Raw genomic sequence first — 21,142 nt, forward strand, 5'->3', positions numbered from 1 at the left:
AGAGTACCAACGTGGAGTTTTGCTGCTTTTCTCACGGACAAAGAAGGATTTGGGGACGAGCAGGTACCGTTTGATGCGGTGATGTGGTTGTGGCTAGCGGATTGTCGAATGGTATCAAGAGAGAAAACCGTTGGTAGCTGCCCAGGTGGAGTCCGTGCACATTACGTCGACACTAATAGGTACGGGCACGAGGATCCCAAGGGTCCGTCGGATATGGAATGGAAAGGGGTCTGCCAGTGGCTGGTGAGGACGGCCCTATCGCAGAAGCAGTATATTCCTTCTTCTTCTTATCCTGGGCTACGCGGGCGAGGCCAATTGAGCTTCCGGTATCAAATTGGGGCTCTGGATGCAGTATTGTTTGCGAGAAATACCTGGACGCCACCAAAAGCCTGGAGGACTGGGGGTGGCAACCACCGGTACGTATCTTTTAAATCATTGAACGTGAGCTGTGCGCTGTTCCAGAGAGCATTGTCTGTGACTCTGTGGTGGACAGCGGCGACGATCCCGCTGTCATAAGGCTCAAAGAAGGAAGTAAACAGTCGTGAGCACCTGGGCAGCCCTGGAGCTGGGATGGAAAGCCCCCGGCTATCAGTAGAGGGGCCGCAAGCGTCGTTCAAAGGTTCGTTAGACTTTGGCAGGACCGACTAACAGTATGCCAGGACAATTAAATCCTTGGACAACAGCTGAAGCCATCTGAAGTTGAGTTGCTATGCTCAGAGTACCTGCATCCGCGCCTAGAAAGGCCCAAGGTTAGTCTTTATCGAGGAGTATTCCCTCAATTGGTATATTTGCCAGTCAACTAGCTACCTACGGTGTACCTACGGTACGAGGTCGTCCTTGAAATCGTTTTCACCACATACCTAGGTACCTCTGTATCACCACGCCTCACGCCTCAGTTGGCGCTCTCTCGTACGAGAAGACAGTGGTGCTAGTCTGGTGTCCTTTTCGCACGCAGCCGTTGCGTTGCGGTGCCAGCTGCCGAGCAAGTCGCCGATCACCGCCGTTCTGGTCGTTGCCAAGTGCAGAATGCAAACTGGGCTTGAATGTCGGAACTGTCATCGTCGATGACAGTAGTGAGAAAGGTCTAGTTGCGCTGTAGATACTTACCACTTAGCCCTATTTAGCCAACTAGAGAAGGTACTTATTACTACTCAATACCTTTGATGGGTCTGCCTCCACCACGCTCCCTCTTTGGTCTCTGTGCAGCCCACCTGCGGTCTCTTTTGCATGATTTACGACCCATCTCATTCTTGCTACTTACCTTACTACTCGAGTACTCTGGATAGTCTCCCCTCGACTGGTTCTCATTGTCAATTTCTGATCAGAATCACCCTTCCCACGCCACGGCCAGCCAACAAGGCGTGCACAACAAAGGTCGACTGCGGTAATTTCTTCTCGAGATACATATGCTGGCTACCACTAGAAGGACATATGCCATACGGTTTGGGTCCATCGGTACGTTAGCGTGCAGTAAGTTGCAGGAAAGTTACTTGTCAACGACCGTGTCTACCTAGGTACTTGTGCCGACTTGCTGACGCAGAAGGGTGAAGAAGACTGGCTCGCCATGCTTCGAGCGACTCATTACCTGTCTAGGTACCTAGGCAGGTACCTAGGCAGGTAATTCTCCCATTTGTTGCGTGCTTAGCTGCCATATTTGAGTTTGACGCTTTGCTTTTTCCTCATACGTTCGGCTCTGCTGCGCTCGCTTTAAGGTTACTCACTAGATCCTTATCTGTGTCCGGTTAAGGGTTGGATTAGTCGGACGTGTGAGAACTATAGAATGCTCATTTCGGAGGCTTATTAAAGCTCCTATACTGGTCGGCCTCCCCAGATTTTGAAGACCGAGCACAAGAAGTCTCGAAAACCTTATTTTAAAACAGTAGATCACTAATTCAAGCCCTACAATCTCATCGAATCCGTATCGTGCTATAGGTTAGAATTTGATCCACCGGCCAGAAATAAGGATCTAGTGAGTATGTTGTAATCGCCAATTTGCTCTGTTTGAGGCTTTGAGGCCACAAAAGTTGGAACTTGGCTTGGCAGGAATCAGCTGCATTCATCCGACTCTACCCTGGGGCCGATCACAATTGGATGTTGAGTCCGTGCTCAGAGATGCGTCTCTCACAAGTATCTGACTTCAGGTCACAACACATTTGCAGCAAGTCCGTACCATCTCGAGAACATCGAAGCGCTTCTTTGGCTGAGTCGCAATGGAGACCTTCCAAAACACCCTGTTCTAGCGTGCAATCGTCTGTGTACATCGTCCTTGTCCACCGTACGTCCATGGTACAATGCCACGCAAGTACTCGTATTGTAGGATCGTAGGACGCTCGAGGGCGGGCTTGGTGATGCTGGTGATGTCTCACTCTGATCAGCTCAGCTCAACGGCCGGTCGGGGCCCGGGGGTGTGGAGAGACAGTCTAGGGCAAGGCCTTCGGCAGGCTCTGCTCGGTTCGGCACACGGTGCTCTGGCCGGCTCGGATTCGTGCAAGCCGGATATGCCCGTGACACGAATGGAGCGGATGTATGGTTCGGCGCAAAACGCGCTTCGGCTCCCACTCCACCTCCACAGGGCTCGGAGGGACTCACAACTTCACGTTGACATGTCCTCACTCGGTCGCACAATGTCGACGCCACTTTGACTGCTGCTGCCACTTTGCCTCGCGGACTCCGCACGCACGCACGCAGCACCGTTCTACCGCAGCAGCCAACAGCAGAGGGAGAGCAGGCACGCGCCCGCGGAGACGTGAAGTCCAGCGCCCAACGTGAAGCGGCTGAATTCCTATCCAACGAGTTGAGAAGCAACCAGCTCTCAGGCATTGGAAGCGGACAACCGGGAAAGGAGAAGGGAGAAAGAAGAAAGCTTCGCACCGCTGCTCTGGAGTAACCTGCCAACGGGCGACGTGGAGGTAAGTACAATCGCCCAACCGTACGACTATCAACTCTTCGCGGAAGTCTGCAGCGTATTTGATATGTATGTTTTCATGTTTTTGAGCTGCGAGGACCGCTCGTCACAACAAAGCAAAACATGGGACAGGGACAGCCGTATAAACCATGTCGTCCAGTCCAGATGCCTCTTCATTTCTGTCGAGTGGCATGAGATATCCATGACTCCCAGATATGCGGAATTGACCTCGATCATTACGAATTACTTGACTGATTCCGTCGATTCACCTTCAGGGTCAGATTCTGCCATTGTCGGCACTCGTAGTTCGTAGAAGCACTCACTCCCGAGGTGCTCTAGGTGCTCTAGCGTTTAAGTCTTCCTCTGCCCAGGTGCCCATCCCACCCCGTGTGTCACTCGTTTGCCACGCCAGTGCTCTGCTCATTCGGGAGACGATGGCTTCCAGGCAGCAAATTCAACCCGAGTGGGAGCTACCAGTGTTCAAGGAGGCGCATCAGTTACCAGTAAGTATCCTTCCGTGAGCCAACATCCTGTCACTTGCACCTGTTGCCCCTAACCAACAGTCGCACAGGATTTTCGTCGCGGTATGCCGATCTTGAAACGGGATGGTTTTACTAAACTCGTCTAATGCTTCAATAGACTGGTACTCGGTTAAGTTTTACCCATATACAAAGCCAGGAGATGACTCGGTTTTTGCTTTGGTCGGCGGTCGACATGTAAGTCCCAGGTGGTGCTAGCTTCCAGATCCAAGTTGATCAAGTTGAGATTATAATTTGTCGCCTCTCGTCTTCGGGTAAGGGTAAGCACGAGATTATCAATTGTATTCAAGATGAAAAACTGCACGTCAGCGATGTACGTCTCGCATAGGAAGCATACCTACCCAGGTATGTATGTACTACAGCTGACGGTGACATAGGATGACGAGGACTTTTACACGTGTACTTGGACCAAAGACCCCACTAATGGTAAACCACTGCTCTGCGTCGCCGGCAGTGGGGCATTGATTAGGATCGTGGATGCAATTTCTGGCCAATTGCTAAGAGTATGGCCCTTGACCTCTATTGCACCGCCTACTAAACATCTTCGGAGCTAATTGCTGAATAGACACTTTATGGGCATGGCGGAGTGAGCAAAAACGAGATTGTGGATTATCCAAGGACAAACTAACAACAGCAGGAAATCAACGACCTCGCCATATGTCCAACTAATCCCAAAATCCTAGCGTCTGCCTCGGAGGATCTGACAGTGCGGATTTGGAGCGTGGATCCAGCACACGAAAACCAGCCATGTGCAGCAATATTGGGAGGTGATGGCCATAATGATAAGGTATTAACGATTGTTAGTATTTACTCGCTCTCGCGAAAACCAGAGCCCTAACCTCAAATAGGCTTTTCATGAAAATGGGCGGTATCTTCTGTCCGGTGGAGCAGATGGGGTGATCAATCTAGTAAGTCATATCCAAAACTTCTCCAGCGCTTACTAAACGTAGGCAGTGGACTCTTCCAGCCTTTCCCGACGAAAACACAGGAAAGAATGTGCCGACTTTAGTCCACTATCCTCACTTTTCAACCCAAGAAATTCATCAATATATCGTGGACTGGTGTGTTACCCTCGAACTGCTCGTCCACCCCTCCTAACACCCTCATAGCGTCCAATTCCACGACGACCTAATATTATCCAAATCAGATCGAGAAGATAGCATAGTCCTCTGGTCCATTGCCGGCTTCTCCTCCTCCTCCCCCATTCCCGACGTCCTCTCCGCCCCAACCGCCCACGAACGACAAACCTCGACCCGCTCCGCCTTTTCCCCTCCAGCTCTGACTGACGGCGCTCCCCTGCAGTACACGAGACTGCTCCAATTCGACATCCCAGAAGGCGACATCGTATGGATGCGTTTCTCCCTCTTCCCAGGCACAGAAACCACAGGTCCCGTCCTAGCATTCTGCAATAAATTCTCCAAGGTTTCATTCTGGGATCTCCGCCGTCTCGAAGAATACGCTTCTATCATTTCCACTCCCGAGAAGATCAAAGATCCCGTTCTCCGTCCCAAATTCCTGAATCCATATCAGCGACGCCAGCGCGGACGTGGTATCATACGAGGTCGTAGACGCTCAAACAGCCCGACGGATTCAACGGCGAGTCAGCGATCGGGTGGTGATGTAGCGGGGACTGTGGATTGGGAGAAGAGTAAGGCGGGATGGGAGATGAGATATGCGATGGATGACCCGTTGAAGGATCTGGCGCCTCACCGGGAGGAGGTGGTGAAGGGGTTGGATTTCTGTGGGAGACAGGCTGCGTGGAGTCCGGATGGGAGGTGGTGTGTGGTGGTGGGGAGTATGGGAGTTTGGGCTGTGCTCCAGCGGTGGGGAAATAAGTGAGTATCTCGGTACTCTGGTTCAACTTTCTGAGCTCAAATTCGAGCTTGAGAAACGTTGGCGCTGAAATATGCGTCGCCGATTTTATAAGGTCCTCCGTCGAAATCAGGTAAATAGAGCAACGGAACCTCACAACTAGAGAATGTCAGGAATCTCTTCACTTCACCTCTCCTTCAACCATCTCAAACTATCACACGTATTATGACATTGTGCCTACAAACCAAAAAACCCTTTAACCCAGAACCCCGCATACAATTGACCAAACCCCGCTTACTTTGCTATAATACAGCCCAACCCAAATGATCCCTTCTAATCAACCTTTCCGGCCCCGTTAGCGCCCAACAACCCATCCTTCTCGTCCAGTCTAAAGAATCCACCTCTTTGTCGGCGATGTCTTCTTCCATACACTAACACGCCCAGTAAAACACCCGCAAGCACACCTATTGAAAGGAAAGGGTGTCCTGAAATAGCATGCCTAATATCAAAGAAGAATTTCTCAAATGATGAGATGGTAGTTTTAGGTTTGATTTTAGGAGGTGAAACAGAGACTTTGCCAATGGTCTCTAGGATTGAGGTACGCGAGGCCATGATGAAGTTCCCGCTGATGGTGGTATCCCAGTATCTTCGTTGCTTTGGCGAGTTAGTCAAAATGAGATTTAGAATGAATCGGGGAACTTACGTCTTCATCGTTGATAATGACTTTCTCGCCGTCCTTAGACACGTCAATACCGTACGTAGATCGTACCCATCTTTCCCAGAAGACACCATCAACCCATGCGAATCCGACCTCCTTCTGCTCGGATTTGTCCATGTTGATGCGAATGCTCTTTGCGGCTCTGAGAGCTCGTTGATCATTTCGATCTTCTGCCTCTTCAATTCGCAATTGCTTAGCATCTCTCAATTCCTGTCGCTCACGTTGGAAGGCAGTCGTCTGCTTGTCCATCCATTCCAGAGCAGCGCTCTTGATCTCTTTCTTGGCAGCTGCGAAAGCATCTGGTCTTTCACGGGTTAGTATACCGAGGACAACCAATTTACCATCCATGATCTCCCGCGAGTTCGATGCAGTGAGTTCTGGAACAATTGGAAGCCAAACAGACTGCATCCAGTGAAGGACTTGGCGGAAGTCGCGCATGTCCTGAGGCGCGAGGGCGGTGTAGTAAGTTGGACGGCCGTCTCTTGACACCAGAAGTCTCGGCCACGTAGTAATCTTAAATCGCTCGGCCAATGCAGCGCTGTTGGTCTTTACGAGTTTCGCATGCCCAATCAAGCTTAATGTCAGCCGCTCAAGAGCAGCAAAATCCTCACTAGTAGTTGCGTGATCGTAGAAGTAGACGAAAATGACTTCCTCCTTCTCTTCCAATTCCTTGAACTCAACTGCATCCACGTCCTTCACTCCGTCACTAATATCAATTGCTTTGTTGGCATAGGAAATGAAATCACCAAGTCCTCGGAGACCTTCATACTCAACACGCTCCCCTCCTTGGAAGAAAAGAATTGTTGGATAGCCTCGAAGATGGGCGTCTTTGCAAAGTCGAGACTCAACATCACAATTTACCTCCCCGATGTTGAGTTTCCCTTTGAACTCTTTGGCTAGCTGGATCCAATTTGGTGCCATAGCCTGGCAATGTCCGCACCACGGAGCATAGAATTTGATGAACCAAGGATCCTGGGTCATAGTAACAGCACTCTGAAACGTCTCTGCTGTAAATGAGATCGACTTGCCAAGGGAGTTCGGATTGGAGGTGGGCTTTGTCTTTTTTGGCTTGCCCTTCACCGGAGTCGCCTTAAGAGCCGCTTTCGTCTTCTCGGGGGTAGCGCCAGTGCTTGCTGAGGCGGCCGCTTTAGAGTTCTCGTCATCCGCAGCTTTAGTAGCAGCTGGCTCTGTCGCTGAGACTGCTGCTGCTGGTGGTGCTTGGAAGTCCTTCGTATTCTTGTCTCCAGGTTGGGGCAATTCGGGGCCCCCCGCTGGCCGCGAGCCTGGTCTTATAGCTTCTAAAGTATCCTCCACAAAATCACTAATTGGTTTGATCTTCTTAGCGCCAGTAAACCTCTTGACTTCCTCGCCATCTTTGTATAGAATGAATGTTGGGAAGGCTCCAACGTTGTGAGCAGAGCAAAGCGATCCATATGCAATACAGTCAACGGACCCGAAATGGAACTTGTAAAAAGCCGTAAAAGTGTTCATTGATGTAGGCGTGCTGCTTGCATCGCTACTAGGGAGGGGTTTTGAGGTGTAGTAGAATTCGTGTAAGGTCTGCCATGTGGGCGCAATCTCGATGCAATGTGGACAATACGGTCTAATGGGAAAACATATTAGCTCCCCTTGCATCCTAACCCATACCTACAGTAGGAAGACTTACGAATAATGCTTCACAAACCAATAGCCTTCTGCCACTGTCTCATTGAACTTTTCTCCCTCGATTTCTGGAAGCGGCGGTACCTCCTGTCCATTGAATACTGTAGGTGCCGGGCCATCATTTTCTAACTCCTCGGTTGATGTATCCGTAGGTGATTCGGTTTTCCCCACCGGAGAATCTGCTGCTATTGCACTCGCACATAATGCTAAAAGTAGAGAAATGCTGAGGAGACGCATCGTGAACGTCGCTCTCAACGTTCTCCTGGGGGGCAAGGATTCCGCACAATCGGCGGGGCCGCCTTCGAAGAGTAGTCCTGGGGCGTTGTCGCGGCTAGCAGGTGGTGATATCTTTTAAGTTGGTCAGAATAATGACCGGTCTCTTCCCGGTGCAAAGCTGGCTTTGTTGTCCTGATGTATAACGAACGCGTTGATAATCCAGGGGAGGAGATTCCTATGTTCTTTATCCGACACCTTTCGGTATGCGCAATGATCCTGGCTCCTGCGCTAGATCCAAACGGGAAACGGGTCATGGTCTTCGCTTGTGCCATGTGGCTCAGGCGCGGCCCTGCCTCCTCCTGGCAGTGAGAGAGTTGTCGTACTCCAGCTCCAGTCACTATCCATTTGACAGTACGGAGTAAACGTCTGGAACGGCTAACTTCGGCTTCTGTTTGGAATATAGGTATTCCTCGACCATTATTCTACATGGGTCTCACGTACAGCATCTCTGGTTTTCATCTTCTAGGTGGCGACCTATAATATTTCTGCCTCTAGGAAGCCGTCACTTCAGCGAAATGGAAGACTTCGACCAAGACGGCCCTCGCAAGAGACGCCGTCTAAGTGATGATGGGCAGATTGAATCTTCGCCAACCGTTAGAACATTAGAAAGACCAGTTTCTCCACCTCCATTGCGCCGCGCATTGAAAACTCGGAAGGATGTTCCGTCTCCATTTCAACTCACTAGAATTCACGACCTACCGGAATCTTCCAATCTAAGTACAGTGTCCCTGCGAGACATTCTTGGGGACCCTATGATTGCAGAGTGCTGGGAATTCAACTATCTGCATGATCTTGACTTCCTAATGGATGCCTTTGATCCGGATGTGAAAGATCTTGTCAAAGTCAATGTCGTGCATGGGTTCTGGAAATCAGAAAACCCATCTCGCCAGAGGCTAAAGGTAAGTCGTTACTCAGTCAGCTTAAACGACACCACTCTTTTTTCTTGGCTTTCCTCTTTTGCCTGTCTTTTTCCTGTTCAGTTGTTAATTCGATTCCGTCTAGCTACAAGCCGAGAAATACGCGAATGTGAAACTCCACACTGCCTACATGCCAGAGATGTTTGGTACGCATCACTCAAAAGTATGTCTCCGTCTTGGGTTGGGTCCTTCGTGGCTTAGTCATGTTTCTCCTTAACCTACCTAGGTATGGCGGCTGATATCACTGTGAAGATGATCATTGTCATTAGGCATGACGATATGGCACAAGTTATTATTCATACTGCCAATATGATCGAATTTGATTGGAAAAACATGACCCAGGCTGTATGGAGGTCTCCGCTTCTTCCCAAAGCGTCTAGTGGTTCATTGACTAACGCTACGATGCTCAATTTGGAGATGGGAAGTGGCCAGAAGTTCAAGCAAGACCTTCTCAACTATTTGAGAGCTTACGACACACGGAGAACTATCTGTGGATCGCTGGTACAGGAATTGTCAAAATACGATTTTTCTCAAGTTCATGGTGCACTAATAGCCAGCGTTCCCGGTAGACACGGAAATGATATGAATTCTGGAACGTTATGGGGCTGGCCTGCATTGAAACAAGCGTTGACTGCTGTCTCAGTAAATGAAGGTTCCGGAGAAATCGTTGTACAGATCTCTTCAATCGCAACTCTAGGCCCTACGGACAAGTGGCTAAACATGTTTTTCAAGGCATTACAGGCCTCGAAGAAAAAGGAAATTAATGACATCAAATTCAGCATAATATTTCCTACCGCCGAAGAGATCAGAAGAAGTCTCAACGGGTATGGCTCGGGTAGTGCTATCCATACGAAGACTCAATCAGATGCGCAGGTCAAACAGCTGAGGTATCTCCGGCCAATTTTGTCACATTGGGCTGGAGACGTGAACAGCAGTTATCAAGGTATTCATCCGATCCAGCTACACAGCTCTTTTGAGCATGAACTAATTCCTCAAAGAATCTTCCGCCCTTAATGACGCAGGCCGAAGAAGAGCAGCTCCTCATATCAAAACTTACATACGATTTGGAGATAGCCAATGCTCGTCAATTGACTGGATGCTTGTGACTTCTGCCAATTTATCGAAACAAGCATGGGGCGAAGCAATGAATGTTGGTGGCGATGTACGAATATGTAGCTACGAGATTGGCGTCCTTGTGTGGCCAGAGCTTTACGGTGACGGTGCTGTTATGATACCCACATTCAAAACAGATCTCCCAGGGAGTGTAAAAAGCGATGCCGCTGTTGTGGTTGGAGCCAGAATGCCGTACGACATACCGCTGCAGCCGTATTCAAAAGACGACATTCCCTGGTGTGCTACTGCTACGTATACAGAACAAGACGTAGGTTGAGTCGTTTAATTTGAACCCTTGTTATTACTTCTCATGTTTCTAGCAGCTTGCTAACTTATTGGATATAGTGGAAAGGAGAAACATGGGGAAACGATTGAGTACCGGGTGAAATAAGAGCGTGTATCTTAGACCATCCTTGCCTAGTAGTCTACGTAACAAGGTCATTTCGAGATTAGCCGGTAGAAGAAGAGTCCATAGGACTAATTGCAAAGGTACAAAGGTTCTCAGTTATGATCACAGGCACCAAAGACGAGTGGCGGGTATAAGTCCTAGAACTTTGACTAGGGCATGTAATTTCATTTCCGGTACCGGTACCGCGGGACATAAAGCATTTGTATTTGGCCAGATTTTTACGGGCATAACAGGCAGTACCTACATGTCAAATTATACTGACGATCGGTGAAAAGTCTTGGCTACTATTTAACATATCTCCTGTAGTGGCTACGGAAGAGTGGGATTAAGGAGCAGCTTTGCAACATAATAACATGCAAATGCTCACCTCGGAAAAAATGAATGCTATCTCCACTTGATTCTTTATTATCAGCTCCCCCAAATATGAACAACCCTAGCATGCTCTCGGACAACACATCTAAGATCCAACAGCCTCAGGAGCCTTGTTCGCATCGTACCCGTATTTCTCCTTCAAAGTCCCAACGAGCTTAACATATTGCTCCTTGGCCGCATCCTGGCTCAAACCCTCATCAACATACTTCTGCCACGACTTCTTCTTCGCTTTGCCCTATCCCCATGAATCAGCCGTGTCATCCGCGAGCGTGTCGTCAGAACCTACCTTGAGGTCAAACATGCCAGGTGCCTCGGCCTTCGCGATATCCTCGCCAGTCGCAACCTTGTAAAGCCCTGTATCTTTGTCAGCCACATAGTGTCAACGGAGAGAGAGATATTGTGCATACCGTAAAGTTCTAGGAGCTCATCGTTTCCAGGCTTGGAAGTAAGCTTCTTGGAGTCTACAACGGCGGTATCGAATGCTGACATTTTGTTGAGAAGGACGTTCTGCTGTGATACTGGAAATGGAAGGCATACATTAGTACATATGCTCGGGCAAGTTATGATACAGAGACGTTCTTACTGTGAATAGGTCTGTTGTATTATTTCGTGTTGTGTCAACAGGGTCGTGAGTTGAGGACTTGTGGAAATGGCGGGGAGGGGTTCGGCTTGCCGCTAGGTGAGGGGCAGGGAAGTCAGGGATTCTGTTTGTATCGTCATTTGACATTTGACATTTGACAAGTGTCCAAATCTGGAATGACGGTATTTTTAGACATCGACTCGGACGGTCGTTAACAAGCATAAATAATTACTACTACTATAGCCTCTTACCAGTCTGGCATGAAATCGAGTGGCAAAAATACTTGGTGAGAAATACGGATCTCATCAACTTACAGTGATCATTAAAAATATCAACCAATCTAACAGACAGTAAGAAAGTTTTCTTCAGCTATTGACCTATATGCAGCGCCATGCCTATCATTTTTCTATAGACATTCCCAGGAATATGCAGCATCTGAAACGCCATACTCTCTCCCACAGAGAACCACCCAAAACATGAATAAAATAAATAGCAGGAAAGACAACAAAAAAATCCCTAGCGGCCACCAAAATATCGAAGCGCTCTATTACAATTGTGTATAGTTGGTCTAAGAACGGACTTCTCGTCCGCAATGGTGGGATCGAAAAGACGCAGTGTACCTGGTAGTGGTACAAGAAAGATCTTCTAGGCGGTGCTGTGCTACGCTGCGTCGTACGTGTGGGGTATCCTCGTTCACAAATATATCATTTCAAATGCTTTCTGCAACGTCGAGAAGCAGATTATCCGACAACGCTTCTTTTCGGATCTCCTAGGATTTCAAGCTACTGTTGGATTCGTATTACCGACCATGTTCCCAACCGTCAACTCCATGTTGTGGTTCGGAAGATGCCTGAAGTTATCAAGCAAAAACAGATCACCATCACTTAATGTAGCGATGTTCGCCGGTTTCGAGAACTGTAATTTCGTCTCCAACTCGAAGAGCACTTTCTTTCGAGATCGGAATCATCTGTACTCCTAAACATCCGACATTTGGTCCGGCTCCCTCATCGACTGCTCTGAAGCTTCTCAAGGTCTTGTCGGGCTCGCTAGCATGATTTTGACCAGTAGACTGGTCCACATTAGGTAGCTTACAGCGGGTGGTTCTGCAAGAAACGTAGTATTCATAGAATCCGATCTTGATTTTTCGCCAGGTGTCCTCGTTATAAGCCTCTGGACCTGTAATAATAAGGTTTGGACGGAAACGAGTGGCCGATAATCGAGGGGCGCCTTTCACGTACGGCATCTTGCTCTCCACGTCCCGGACACTGGCAAGATTGACAAGGTGGAGCGGGTACTGGAACTCGTTAGCTTCATGTTGAAATAGCAGGGACATTTGGTAGGACTCACGGAGTCTTGGAATCCCGTCACTGGCTGATACCCAATCTCTGCCTTGGTGGGCGCCATTTTGTGGACTTCTCTGAGTTTAGAATTGTCGATTCGAAAGAGCCCTAACTTATTGCTGATGCCCAGGTAATATCTCAACTCTTCCGGGATGTCAATCTCCAGGTTCAAAGAATTCACTGTGTCTTTCCAGATGGTCATCTTTTCAAATGAATACCCTGCCTTCTCGATTTGCACAGGAGTTGGGTCAAATGGAACCCTGAACTGCTTCTCAGGAACTCGTCCCAGGAAGGACCCTCCCCATCTCGCAACGGCTGCTTTCCAGCCTGGCTCCTGCCATGGAAAGCTCATGATGATTACTCCACCACTCTCAACGTCGTCGCAATGTGGTTTGTACGTGTCGACACTCTGGTCTGGCATCCACATTTCGGTTCGCACGTTGGCTAGGAGCGGAAATTGCCTCTGAGTAATGAACTCCCACTTGTGTGCTGCCTTGTCCTTCTCCGGTGTGTTGGCGTTGACTGGAAATGGGCTTTTCAACTGAGCAAAGGTAAACTGACGGTCATACTCCATGCCCGTTGAAATGATCGTTCCACGGTTCAGCTCTACGCCTTTGCAGCTCTTCACTGGATAGATCCACATGCTCTTCAAGCGCCACCACTCTGCCGATGTCTCCTCGGTGCTAGGAGGTCTGCCTTCCGAAAACTTCTTGTCGAACTCATTGAGCAGATTGCTCTCAATCTTCATGCCTAACTTTCGACATCCCTGCGGTTGCTCGGCCAGGAGCTTTGCCTGCTCGCGTTCGTAGATCACAAGGGCGATGATGGGCGGCAGGCAGACGGCGATGGTGGTGAGGACATAGGTGGTGGTTGAGAAAACCGGGATGGCCTCCCAGAGTTGCTCGGAGTATCGTTCGTAGTACTGCTCCGCGAGCTGCTTGTATTGCTCGATGATAGCGGCCATTATGGAGCGTGACAGGAATAAGGACTGGATGGCACAAGAAGTGCTTTTCTATTTGCTGTAAAGGGGTACCATGTCAGCCTCTCTGTTCACCACGTCGCACACCAGACGGATGGTCACTGGGGCAGGGAGGGCGTCTTACCAAACAACAATGTACATGAAGTCAAAGTAAAGGAGCGTAGGAGAAGAATTAGAAGTGTCTAAGGAGAGAAAGGGAACAAGATGCCTGGTGGGGGGGGGAACAAAACTGTCCGACCTCCTGTAGCTTGGATGGAGAAATGCGATCTGGAAGAAGTTTAGTTGTCTTAACCGGAGAGGGTGGATCGGTGGATGCAAGCAGGCCGGTCGCCCACGGCTCGCCTCCTTTGCAGCTCCAGCTGTCCTGGGGGTCGAGGCTGACATTCACAAGAAAGGGGTCCAGCGAGCACAGGCACGGGCACAGGGCCCCTGCTATTTTTGGTAAATTCCAGCTCGCGCCAATCACATTTTACGGGGACGGAGGCTCGGTCTCGTAATTCGCACTCCGTATATACCGCATCCGAGTACGAACTTGTTTCCGTTCCACGTGCTGCTACTCCAAACGCATCCAAGATCTGGTTATCCATCAATTGTTTACATCCTACTCGAGTACCGCCGTACGCATACGAATGCCGTCGTACTTCAGAGCACTTCCGCTGGCATACTTCTCGTGCTTTTCCCTCTCCGTTCTAGAATGCCATGCCCTGACCTCGAACGACCCTGGATTCTCCCATCCCTGACGCTGCGATTCCCGATGGCCAGGTCCACGTCTCCTTCTCCAATCACCCACCGAGGACAAGCAAATGAACGCGCCAGCACTGGAAGTGGCGCTGGCGGGAATATCAATCTTGAGGCGCAGCAATCGTTGGCATTTTATGGAGCTGTTGGCATCTGGAAAAGGAAGCCACAGATTGTATTGTTTCATTGGTATTCCGCCTCCGCTGGGACGAAATAGATGGATTCACTTGCGGTTCATCTGATCGTCTATTGATCTGACTCTTACGGTACCGGTACCGGTACATACCTGAGCAACCAGTGCACTCTCGAGTCTCGAAAACAATACGCGTCTGGAATGCAATCCATCTGCCCACGGCATCCTTTGGTGACCGAGATGCCATCTGGTAGGCCACCTCACGGACATTGGATGTCGGATTCTTGCTGAGCACTCAGCAGTGAACGCGTCGCAACGGCATTCTTTTTGTCCGAATAGCAACCTTCGTGGCATACAAGTAATCCAACATCTGCTTTGCCATACTCGTGCCTAGTGGTACGTCCCGTCCATTCCGACTTCCAGGAATTCATTATTCGAATGCATTCGATGAGCGTGGGGGACGAGATCGAGGTTTCCAGTTGTCAATCTTGGTCCGTAACTGGTGCAATGGACAATCCAAGAAAATGATAGGGAAATTTCCACCAACGCCAGATCTCTTTCTCGGAGATTAGACCCGCCTCCGTCCTCACACACCCTTTCTTCCCCCAGGAAGCGAGAATGGCATATTGTATTTGGCTTGTGACAATTGCCAAGGTGCGAGCGGAATGTGCGACGCTTCATTCGGGCTATCAGCCAAATCACAGTACTTATATGCCAATCACAGATGCAGATACTCGTGTTTGGTGGCGCCGATGTTTTTGGCATATTACCAGCCGTCTGGCACCCCACATAAGGACTAGCTCCTGCTCTTGACCAGACTAGGAGACTACTTCGAAGTAAAGTTCGCAAAAAGAGTGATGTAATAATGCTCTATAGATGTAGATCTAACTTGACACCAGTCTTGCCTGCGGACGTATGTGCTCTGCGTGTTCGATCATGAAACTCTCCATTTCCAGCAAATAGAGGGACAGAGCCATCCATTCTATCAACCCAATTTCCATCCCTGTCGAGTCTTGACAACAAGAAAATCATTTGATCACCTCTAGCTGCGGGTTTATACAACGTAGCAAATTCGGTGATCCAAGATCAGAAGTGCCTACTGTACGTATGCTGATAAGATTATTTACGTTGATTGTCTACAGCAATTTGAAGATCAGTCAACCCAACATCATGGTAGTACCAAGAATACGTGAGGAATTTTAGGCTCATGTGGTAAAGGAGTTGGACTTCACCATTTATTGCAATAAATTGATTTAGGAATGAGCACTTTAACACCAACGGCAATTCAAACAATTGCAATGCACTTACTCGTTGGCTATATCCAAGCAATGGCTCCAAGTCATTTCGCTTATATATTTGACGATCCTGCGACTACAAAGCAAGCTTCGCTTCCCATCCAGGAGGACAGACTTATTACTCTAAGATTTCTTGATGTATTCACGATGGGATATAATTAATCCACTATTTGAAGGTTGGCAACTCTTACCACTGACAATTTGTAACACCTCACGCGGCTTCGGTAATTGGGCGAGCAGTGTATTCTCAAGTTCCTAATGCCAAAACCTGTCCATTCTAAGCTCTCTTCTTTTGACTTGTTGTATTGCTTTGAGCTACACAAACCCTAGAGGTACCAACTCATGACTGCATAAATCATGGCCATCCCAGCAATATAAAATGGATATAGTAATATTCCGAAAATGACTGTTGTGTAATATAAGCTCGCTCGACTCTTCAGGATTCCTTGTGCCAACAGACTTCAACTGGATTTCCACTTCTCAGTTGACTTTAGATTCACTAGCACAGATTTTTACTACCACCACCAATAGCAATCAGACTTTTGTCTCCCACCACGTATACCCTTCCATCACCAAATACTGATCTGTGGAACCTTGTCAAGTTCCCGGTTGAGGGTACAGATATCTGTTCCAATACACCGTTGTTCGGTACGGCTCTAAAAGCGGTCAGTCCACGGTTGACGTCCGAGATCCATATCTAAAGCCAAAAGTCAGCAGAGGAACTACGCCACCAATATGCAGTTCGTAGAATGAGCTCGTCAGACACGAAAAGAATATGAACTGACAATGCCCGTCCCGATCCTGCCATAGAAACTCGTAATCGTAGGTGTACTTCGTCCGTTAAGCGTGATGTTAGATTTTCCAGCAAGCACGAACAGAGGTTTCCCGTTCGATGCAAGTGTGATTTTGTAGGCGTACAAGTAATCCGCTAGTGGGTTGAAACTGGTTCCTCGGTCAGCTGATCATATGCTGTATGGTGATTTGCATGAAGACTACTAGATATATCCTCCCTCGCGTGGGTAGCTCCCTGTACCACTAAACAGGGACTTGGCATTGTCGATGCTCTGGAGAACTGTAGTCACCTTGTTAGCCTAATATAGTATGGAGAGCCGGGGGCCATGGAAAGGAAACCATTGTCAGAGCCATTCACCCCTTAGCATTCCAGCTTGTCAGTACTCGTTCCATGGAAGGCCACAGCAGATCACAAACCATTAGCAAAACCGCCTAAATCATCCCCATTCATGATATAGATTCTTCCGCTTTTCCCCCCACTGATGGCAATTCTTCGTACGCCTCTTCCCCTAAAGACGTCCTCGTCGAGTAGCGTGACGCCAGCTGAACCAAAGTCACGCCCAGCGGCATTAAGTGCTTGATAATTGTACGGCTGAAAATAGTCTTGTTGCTTGAGTTTTCCATTGCGTGTGACAATGAAGTTGGATGTCGTCTGCTGCAGGGTGCTAATTGCCTTCTTACCATTCGCTGGAAGGCCGCTGCCATTATCGCCAGGACCGTCACCATTGCTTAAGTCACAGATAAGTTACGGGGGGCAATATGAATGACTGTACTTAAACGTACCCAGTAGCAAAAAATATACGATCATCATCCACAGCGAACCCCATTCCAGATTCCCAGATACCTGCTTTGCCACCTTTTGCCACAGTGTAATTGAGCTCCTGCGGCTGTGGTGCACCTACAATGATTAGAATAAGGGAAATGTACAAAATAGGGTAAATCTACCTGGGCTAGCCATCATGGCTACAATGCTTGTAACTCCAACTCTCGGTATCTTACTCACTGCGACAAGCATTCCAGTATAATTAAAATTATCGCAATGTCCTGCAAAGCCTGCGACTATGCTATTGCCTACGGAGGCCAAGGAAGCTCGTTGTAGAACTGTCCCTCCAAGAAAGTAGCTGTATTTGTTGGTGCTGAGACGGGCTTCATTGTTCAGAGAACTTACCGACTTTTATCATTCTCAGCTGGGCCTTCAACCACAACTGGAAATCCGCTCACGTCTGATAGAGAGGGTAACTTCAAGGCGTACAGCTTGTATTGACCTTATCCCCGTTAGCTAGTAAAACAAGTCGAACTTCAATAAGAATTTACCGGCAAGTGTGCCTCTAGGGCCAGACACGCCTAGACTCGCTAATTAGCTTTCGCTCTACGCAGTTGAAGTCACAACACACCTCCTTTGTAGCCTTTGGAGTAAAGATATAGTACGCTACTATCGGGATCAATGATTGGAGTACCGGTAATACCAATAGTGCTCCCGGCTTCGGTGCATCTAGCGTCAACCGCTTGAAATGGAGGAGCCAAGATCCGAGATTTGAGCAGCTTCCCAGTCAATCCATCAATGATTCTTACCATGTTCAAGCTCGAGACAGTAATGACTTGTTCGCTGTTAAGCCAGGGCGGTGTATACACCAGGGGCTTCGCAAAAATAATTTCATTGGGCTCGAGATCATTCTTCCATGACAAGGTAAATTTGCTGTTGATTATGGACTTCGGACACAAATTATGACTTGGGAGGTAGCCAGACTGGGCTGAATCCTAGCTCTGTTAAAATATAAGCAAGAATTACGTTGTAGCACTTACTGCATCCTGAAGGGAATCAGTATGAGACCTGGCTTGAATACCCGAAGCGAAAAACCAAACAGTCTTCAGCCAGAACGTAACCATGATGGCGGTTGCTTATCAAGTCAAACGTATTTTCAAGACTGGGACGTATTAATCCTGATTGATGATGCTTCTGCATATTCTGATGTATTGTTTTTCTTGGGTGTTCATATATAGTCCTTCCTTGCCAGTCTCAAAATCCGTCTCAACACAGAGAACTCCATTCGAAAATGTACGTCTTCCCGGTAGCGGACTAATGATGCATAGACAAGAAGAGGGGTATTAACGCCCACTCCTGGAGGTACGTTCTCCGATGATATTTCTCCAACAGCTTACCATGCTGCGTGGATAACAAAATGCTTCAAGTGGTTGACAATGATAGAACTAGAGCAAACCCCGCAGATTTGTCTGCCTGCAGCCTGCAATGGCAACCTGCGAGGTTGGCGAAATCAAAGTTGTGTGTGTAGAGTGGTACCAAATATGCAAAGTAGGTCATTTTTCATATAAATCTTCTGCAGATCCATTGACGGCCAGCTCGGCTCGCACTGCAATTGCTTTTGCGATCATTCCGAATAACGGGACAAGTGACTAACTTGCTCAACTTCCTGCACTCGTGGGCCAGTTTCCTATGGAAGCCGCCGCGTGACAGTTGCGTTGCGAGAGTTGATAGGTTGGAGTCAAGCCTTTCATGAAAATACGGAAAATAAAAGAAACGCTTCATGCAGGTGTGCGTCGTAAAGATGCTGCAGAAATACCCAAACTCACCGGGCAGCTGAAGACCTGTAAGGCCTTTGGCCATCCATGACCTGCTTCCTCCCGCCAGAGTCTGTAATCAATTCAACATCTGGGAATGACGGAAAATCGTGTATGGTGCGACTCAAAATGTACCTTCGCTCAAAAGCATCTTGGACAGGCATTGTCCTGGAAATACTTAGCATTCGAAGGTCACAAGCAGCACAAAGGCTCTGCTCTACGAATTGTAAAACATGAGCAATACCGGTGGGCAGACGATAGACGGATCTGACGTTAATTTGAATGGACAGCGAGGGTCAATCTAGGGTTTGGGTGGCGATGGGTGATAAAGATTGTCTAGTGCCTCAGGCAGGCAACATTAACCTTAATCTTGTGTAATCGCCGATATCCACCCGGACGTACATGCATCTGTGACAGACAACTTTGGAACCTCGGCCCAGAGTCAGCTAACGTCGAGGTGGGAACGTCTGATGTCTCTACCACTATGTTTGGCAATTGAGTTTTTGTTCGGCCGTAAACATTGACAGTATACATACGGCGTCCTACTGAGATATTTGTTCAAATTTTCGACAGAAACTCCTGAAGATTCTCACAAACCTCATATTTCCACTTCCACTTCCAATCGTTCGAGCCAGATTAGAGGACGCGGAGATTTCGGATCTGTCGCAACGCGGTATAAGACAACGCATTACCATATTGTATGACCCATCTTTTATAGCTCCGTAGAACTAGATCACTACATTATGGAAGATCCGTCTCTATTACCAATGAAAATTCGAGCTGTGTCTTGAAAAGGGCAATCCTTCAGTCTCCTTATTCCACTGTGGACTTTAGCCGAGGAGTTTCCCCAGACGTTCCGCTAACAAAGCTGCTCAGCAAAGTCGGGTTAGACATTCTTCAAATGTCTGAACATAAAACAGCAAAGCTGCGAGGTATACCTGTTGGAGAGGACATTTCAGCTCTCGACAAAGTACGGGCGTTGACGTGGGCAAATTCGGGAGACGCAGGCGAATCGGTAAACCTTCAATCACAAGATGAGTCCGGTAACTAAACAATGAAATAGGGTTGGGGCTCCGCGATGCTCTCAGAGGATGTTGAATTGATTTCAGCATCGGCAACACCTGTAGGCAGCAGTATCTGTAGATTTACCGTGAAACCCAAGCAGTAGGCTCTAATTTCCATCCTCTAATTGACTCTTTGCTCAACAATGTCAGCTGCAATCGTCTCAACAATCTTCATGGTGGTTGTACGGCCACGCTCTTCGACTGGCTTACGACTTCTGCCTTGGCCCCGATTGCAAAACCTGGGTATTGGCAATATGCGGGGGTCTCGAGGACGTTGAATGTTACGTATATCAAGCCTGTGCCGGTTGGAGAGACTGTGCTGGTTGAGTGCTCTATCGTGCATGCAGGACGGAGACTTTGCACCATCAATGGGATCATGAAGAGGGAGAGTACTGGTGAGGTAAGTTGTTGTTCTGCTTTTATCGATTGCACGAAATGCAGTTGTTAGGGAGACGTTTTCTAATGACCATAGGTTTTGGCAATATGCGAGCACGGTAAGGTCAGTATTGACCCCGAAGTTCCTAAGATATAGAAGAGGCGCTGTCATGTTCAATTATAGACTATTGTGTTATGATTCAAATAAAAGAAATTTTATACATACAAGGATCGGGCACTTTTTCAGCTAAATAGACCAGTTAGATTTTGACGTGACCGACCCGTCAAACTTGGGATAAGTAAACGGCAGGAAAATGAACCAACACGAGATGCCCTCGATATACACACGATTGAACTCAATCCTCCACATCGCCCAACAAAACAAGCCCCTTGCCAGCATTATCACATGTGAAAACATCAGCACACCAGACCACTATATGACGCTACTTTTCTAACGATAGCTACTCTACCGGCTACCTACTGCGTACTAAGCGGCACCACATGGACCCTGAAAGACCCCGAAAACCAAAATAAATTGTTGAGATT

At 48.3% G+C, this 21,142-nt stretch overlaps 7 protein-coding genes across 7 annotated transcripts; 3 read left to right on the forward strand and 4 right to left on the reverse strand.

Moving 5' to 3' along the window:
• Positions 1-3,339: 3,339 nt before the first annotated feature.
• Positions 3,340-5,283, forward strand: GLAREA_06087 (WD40 repeat-like protein; the record flags this gene model as incomplete). Its single annotated transcript, XM_008081501.1, has 9 exons — positions 3,340-3,408; positions 3,477-3,489; positions 3,545-3,621; positions 3,822-3,947; positions 4,010-4,030; positions 4,082-4,243; positions 4,293-4,352; positions 4,399-4,505; positions 4,554-5,283. 9 exons carry the CDS (start codon positions 3,340-3,342, stop codon positions 5,281-5,283), a joined length of 1,365 nt encoding a protein of 454 aa, XP_008079692.1.
• A 306-nt stretch (positions 5,284-5,589) lies between these two features.
• GLAREA_06088 (Thioredoxin-like protein) lies at positions 5,590-7,873 on the reverse strand (the record flags this gene model as incomplete). The annotated part of the gene is made up of 3 exons (XM_008081502.1): positions 5,590-5,910; positions 5,960-7,577; positions 7,641-7,873. The coding sequence occupies 3 exons, from the start codon at positions 7,871-7,873 to the stop codon at positions 5,590-5,592; spliced, it is 2,172 nt and encodes a 723-aa protein (XP_008079693.1).
• A 554-nt stretch (positions 7,874-8,427) lies between these two features.
• GLAREA_06089 (Phospholipase D/nuclease) lies at positions 8,428-10,317 on the forward strand (the record flags this gene model as incomplete). The annotated part of the gene is made up of 5 exons (XM_008081503.1): positions 8,428-8,811; positions 8,915-8,992; positions 9,082-9,772; positions 9,828-10,210; positions 10,288-10,317. The coding sequence occupies 5 exons, from the start codon at positions 8,428-8,430 to the stop codon at positions 10,315-10,317; spliced, it is 1,566 nt and encodes a 521-aa protein (XP_008079694.1).
• Positions 10,318-10,808: 491 nt separating this feature from the next.
• Positions 10,809-11,212, reverse strand: GLAREA_06090 (Acyl-CoA binding protein; the record flags this gene model as incomplete). Its single annotated transcript, XM_008081504.1, has 3 exons — positions 10,809-10,958; positions 11,010-11,077; positions 11,131-11,212. The coding sequence occupies 3 exons, from the start codon at positions 11,210-11,212 to the stop codon at positions 10,809-10,811; spliced, it is 300 nt and encodes a 99-aa protein (XP_008079695.1).
• Positions 11,213-12,183: 971 nt separating this feature from the next.
• GLAREA_06091 (MOSC N-terminal) lies at positions 12,184-13,607 on the reverse strand (the record flags this gene model as incomplete). Its single annotated transcript, XM_008081505.1, has 2 exons — positions 12,184-12,597; positions 12,651-13,607. The coding sequence occupies 2 exons, from the start codon at positions 13,605-13,607 to the stop codon at positions 12,184-12,186; spliced, it is 1,371 nt and encodes a 456-aa protein (XP_008079696.1).
• Positions 13,608-16,357: 2,750 nt separating this feature from the next.
• GLAREA_06092 (WSC-containing protein) lies at positions 16,358-18,467 on the reverse strand (the record flags this gene model as incomplete). Its single annotated transcript, XM_008081506.1, has 10 exons — positions 16,358-16,444; positions 16,574-16,730; positions 16,785-16,860; positions 16,998-17,308; positions 17,364-17,478; positions 17,526-17,701; positions 17,749-17,845; positions 17,895-17,924; positions 17,975-18,338; positions 18,384-18,467. 10 exons carry the CDS (start codon positions 18,465-18,467, stop codon positions 16,358-16,360), a joined length of 1,497 nt encoding a protein of 498 aa, XP_008079697.1.
• Positions 18,468-20,058: 1,591 nt separating this feature from the next.
• Positions 20,059-20,753, forward strand: GLAREA_06093 (Thioesterase/thiol ester dehydrase-isomerase; the record flags this gene model as incomplete). Its single annotated transcript, XM_008081507.1, has 4 exons — positions 20,059-20,172; positions 20,221-20,321; positions 20,372-20,621; positions 20,694-20,753. The coding sequence occupies 4 exons, from the start codon at positions 20,059-20,061 to the stop codon at positions 20,751-20,753; spliced, it is 525 nt and encodes a 174-aa protein (XP_008079698.1).
• Positions 20,754-21,142: the final 389 nt, after the last annotated feature.

This window comes from Glarea lozoyensis, assembly GCF_000409485.1.
Source record: "Glarea lozoyensis ATCC 20868 chromosome Unknown GLAREA15, whole genome shotgun sequence".
Taxonomy (NCBI): domain Eukaryota; kingdom Fungi; phylum Ascomycota; class Leotiomycetes; order Helotiales; family Helotiaceae; genus Glarea; species Glarea lozoyensis.